This window comes from Chaetura pelagica, unplaced genomic scaffold (assembly GCF_000747805.2).
Source record: "Chaetura pelagica isolate M959 unplaced genomic scaffold, ChaPel_1.0 scaffold119, whole genome shotgun sequence".
Classification (NCBI taxonomy): Eukaryota; Metazoa; Chordata; class Aves; order Apodiformes; family Apodidae; genus Chaetura; species Chaetura pelagica.
In genome coordinates, this window is record NW_009954406.1 from 627,315 (window position 1) to 632,357 (window position 5,043).

The 5,043-nt window shown below is 38.2% G+C and overlaps 1 protein-coding gene across 1 annotated transcript in view; it reads right to left on the reverse strand.

Annotated features, from left to right (window-relative positions):
- Window positions 1-4,475, reverse strand: part of LIN7C (lin-7 homolog C (C. elegans)) — a 13,824-nt gene extending 9,349 nt beyond the window's left edge. The window contains exon 1 of the mRNA XM_010004263.1: window positions 4,448-4,475. Coding sequence (XP_010002565.1) covers window positions 4,448-4,475 — 28 coding nt within the window. The remainder of the gene's footprint in view (window positions 1-4,447) is intronic.
- Between the last annotated feature and the right edge of the window lie 568 nt (window positions 4,476-5,043).

A 5,043-nucleotide genomic window follows, 5' to 3' on the forward strand; every position in this document is an offset into this window, starting at 1 on the left:
GAGGCCCCGCGGACAGAGGTGGGCACTGCCGGGCCCCCCGGCAGGGTGGCGGGGCCTGGTGTCTCTGGGCTCTCCCTGCGCTTCCCAGTTGGCCGCCAAAACTGTGTCGAGTTCACTACAAAACGCCATCTCCGTTCCCTTCCCCCCCAGCGCCACTGACTGCTCTTTGCAGGCTCACAACGCCGCGCAGGGTGTCTCTTTCCACGCAGCTGGAGGTGGAATGTATCCAAGCACTGTTCTGGCTGTGGGGAACAGTGGAGCAGCTGCCCGGGGAAGCGGGGATGTGTCAAAGACATGGAGATGTGGGCCTTGGAGACCTGGCTTAGTGCTGGGCCTGCTAGGTTAACGGTTGGTTAACTTGGATCACCAAGTCAATCACAAGGTTGGATCACAAGTCTGTAACCCTATAAATGCAAAGCTTTCTTGGCATCAATTTGATCCATGTGTGGGGTAATGTGTTACATTTACCTTTTGTATTAAATCTATGTAAGTACACAAACCCTAAGGCTTTTACTGGAAAAGAACAGGAGACTGCTTCAGGACAAAATTTTTAATTTACTTAAGAGTATAATGCTTCATGTTCAGCTTCGATTTTTGTCTGTGTTTTGTATTTTTTTACTTTGAAAGAGACTGGTTCTCAATGGGTCTCAGTGTCAGCTCATGTGACAGTGATGTACTCCCTCCTATCTGTGATTAATTTTCATGCCAGCTCCTCTCAGTTTGAAGGATGTGACGTATGATTTTCAATGAAAAGGTCATATGAATGGAATTTTGCAGGTGAACATAATTAAATCCTCACAGACTAGTTTCCACTGAGAAAAAGTGGTTTAGCAGCTGGAGCTGTAGAACGTTTCTGGAATAAAATCCAGATGTTTTTATCAGAGTGGTGCAGGAGCTACCATTCTCTTACAAGTAATTGAGATTTGAAATAGCCTGCTCTGACTTTGAACAGATGAACCTACGGAGAAAAATGAGTCTTCAGCAATATTTCATAAATCTTAATATTTTTCTGAAAGACATGATAACTTACATGTTTAAGCATATCTTTAAAGTAGCTTTATTGACTTCAGTAAAGACCAAAGATTCAGAAGTTAAAGAAGCTTTTTTAGCTTTCCTGTAAACCGATTGACCTGGACAATGATGCTATGAGAATAACAAAAATCTGAAATACAAATTTTAATCTGTGAAGAATGCTGATAACGTACTAGTTATTTGGGGGTGTTTTGTTCTTTGTTTCTGAAAGGGAACTTAGTTTCTGTGATTGTCTTACTGGAGAAAGCCAGGTCTTTTCACACCCAAAGTTCTATGGGTAGCAGGAAAACTAGCAGGGTTATACTCTTCCAATGGAAAAGAAGCAGTTGAAGTGACCATTTACTCTGTTGTTTGCTTTTTTTGCAACAACGATGGAGCTCAACCAGCTGAAAAATATCTGAGAGAAAGAAAACTTTGGTATGAAATTTGACATTGCCATTTGGTTTAATAAAGGTTGGCACATACACCTCTTCTGTGTCCTCCAGGGGAACCAAGGAATGACAGGCTTCATATTCCAGAGGGAAAGGAAGTTGAATGCCAGTGCAGGACCACAAAGGAGGGAAGGAAAAGAAGGCTACAGATTATACAGAAAAAGAAAAAAAATTGCATACCTATTTGCTTTTTCTTTTGTGAGCTGAAATTTAAGTGCACTGCTGTATTTTTGCAGGACTGCCAGATTTTTGCAGTGGTGTCTTAAGTTACAAAGCCAGGCATTGCTATGGCAGATGTATTTTAGTGCATTTTTTTTTTGTCTTCAAAAATAAAAAAATGTATTTGCGTTAAAGAAATAGTTAAGTCACTGTGTAAGCCCAAAGTCTAATCCTGCTGCACTAGAAGGGAATGAACTACGGAATCTATCAGATGGTATATTTTTCTCAAGGAAAATTCAAAGCCTAGATGGATACTGACAGATTCAGGGTTATCATGACAAATTGTGCTATCCTAGTTGGGAAATCCCTATACTGGTAAGCCTCTGGAAGAAAATCAGGTCCCAAAAGCAATTCCAAAAGAATGGATAGGTCTCCTCCTGAACGACCAGTTAAATGTGTTTGCACAGTAGTGGCTGGGAAGCATGAAAGATCTAAGCATTAAAATATTTTGCTAACTATAATGAAATTCCCAGTTTAGACCCATTTGCCTGTGTCCCTGAAGCTTCTGACATTTTTACTAGCATTACTTATATATTCACTGATTAATGAGCCTAGGTGTTAGCAGCTGCACTTTAATGCCACATGAAATATTGGTGCTGTGTGCGGTAGTATATGTCAGTAGGACCTCTGGGAGCAAGCATATCCTGCAGGTTTTTGTGTGTGTGGTGACACTGAAGTTATTGTTGAAGGATTATCAATAATCAAGTTACAAAGCTTGTCTTCATTGGAAAACAGGTGTATTACCACTTCCAAGAGAAAATTTAATTCAGTCTCTAGTGTAAGCCAATTTAAAATGAAAGCACAGTTTCTTTTAAGTCTTAGTATGTAAGAAGTTAATACATAACTAAGTAAGAGGATGAGTTTCTTTATAAAGTAGTTAGTAAGGTCTTAATATTTTTATGATAGTTTTTAACAGGCAAGCAAACATGGGACTCTTACTCTAGACATTAGACACAGGTGAAAGGAATGCAAAAATGACAGGAAATATTCTATGATTAGCTAGAAAAATGCAGGAAGAAGAGTGGATTAGGAAACCTTGTTCATTTTCCTTCAGGGTTCTGCTTGGATGCAAGGTTTGGGTTCAAGCTCCACATGAGAAAGAGACATAGTTTATAATTGTGCAAACAGTCATTCTCACCAACCTCCTCACCTTGACTTTTTTTTTTTTTTTTTTTTAACAAGAGTAGCTTGAGTTGGTTTAGCTTAAATACTTTGTTACTGGATGTGCTAAACCCAAAAAGCCATGAGAAAGATAAGAAAATTCACATGGATTGTAGTTAGCTTTGTCTCTACGATTTTATCACGTCTGGTCTTGTGTTAACAGGACCAGCCACAGTGGTCTTGGAGAGTGGTCTTGTAGCTAGGTAGTATTTTCCTTCACATCCAGCTGACATGAATTTAATCATTAGGGGTACTATAAGATTGTTTAGAAACTACAGAAAATGTTGGAACACATTTTTCTACAGTTTCAGCATCCCAATAACATCTTTCAAAGTCTAACAGTGCTAGTCTGTGCATCATTTTAGTGCACACATAGTACAAATCACACAGAAAACATTTTTTTTAAAGTTTTTTCCTATGCATATGGTCAACAATGATCTCAAAGTGCTTTTAACATTATTAGGCAAATGTTAAGTCAAAACTGTAAGGAATTTTCAATAATTACCTAGCTAATTGCTGTAGCCTGCTACAGCTACTGCTGTAGCCTGTGTGTGTGTCCAGTTACCTTTAAGGTGGAAATTGTAATCATATAACACTGTACACCAATGTGGAAAAAAAAATGGCCTGAAAGGGGTATCAGGACACAATATATGCTTATACAAATTAAAGAGTAATCTCTGCTGTCCACAAAAAAACAGTGTCTGCCTTGGAAGCCTGAAAAGCCAAATTAACCATGATAGGACTTTTATTTATGATTCAGGGCACAGAAAAGAGTGCAAATTCAATTTTTAGGTTATTAAGACATCCCTCTGCCTCAGGACTACCACACTGATAGAATTTTATTGCTTTAATACTGCTGAATGTAGTAACTTTTAATCTTTGACAGTTGCATTAGTATTTGCAATTTCAGCAATACTTTGATTCATTGGCCTAGTCCAGAGTGAGTTTCATGGTCTGCCACACACTGTGATTGATCTCTGTTGTCCCTGTCCAAGTCCAGGCTTTTATACCTATTGAAGAACTTGGTACCTTTTTGGTCGTGCACCTACTGCTAATTTCTTTCTGTCTTCATACGACAGAAGAGGTTTTTTTTGCTTTGTTACATGTTACATAATATACATTTTGATTAATCTCTCGCAAACTGCTTAACATGTAGAAAGAGTCCAGTATTCTGGTATGTGCCACCTCATGTCCATGCCAGTTATTTTTTCCATCTGAAGTGTGGCTATGTGAGTTGCCTTTGAAATTTTCCAGTCATTCCCAGTGCACGAGGGAGCAGACACATGGAAAGCTTTGCCTGTTACTCAGTATCCTTGAAATGTTGTCATTATCATCCCCCCCTGGGCCTTTTCTATAGATGAAAATGCTGTTTACTAATGACAAGGCTGGCAGAGGAAGCCAAGTCAAACTGAAAAGTCAATGATGCATCTAAATGCTAATTACAAAATTACAATTAATACTCAGAAAGAATTAAATGCATCCACTTTTTTTTTTTTACTACCCCCCCCCAGTGGAAAATACTTGATTGTGCAAATGCTCCTTTTTAATAAAATGTACATGTATATGTACAAATATCCATGAAAGGCCTCATGGCACAGACTCACCTTCCTGTATGATGTAGTAAACATACATCATACATACATACAAATGTACAGCTCTGCAGGAATCCCTTCACCATTACCTTTTGAAGAACAGCAAACTTCTGTTTACAAAACAGAACAGCATTATATATTAATATTATTGCATATCAGTAGTATTATTATATAATAGAGTATACTGTACAGAAGCAAAACCTCCTTTGATAGAATTTACCACTTCTCACGTGCAAGTGGTTGTAATACCAGGAATGAAGCTGGCACAGTTCTCAGTTTTAAGCACATTTTCCTTGTTGCACAATTGAAATTGTTCAGGGAATGAAATTGTGTTAATTGGGGAATATCAGAAGAAACATGGAATGTTTAATTTCACCTTGAATGGGACAGGAATGGTTTTGAAAAGGCTGCTATTAATCTGTACAGTTGCAGATATGAGTTAAGACTGCATTAGCTACATTTCCCTGCCTTTCAAGTGCTTTGCTTTATGTCCTGTTAAAACAGCTTATATGACCAAGTGGTGGGCAAACAGATGGCAACACTGATAACATCTCATTTTACTTTATGAAAACTTACTTGAACTCTTAAAGGTTTAAGTTTATTTTAAA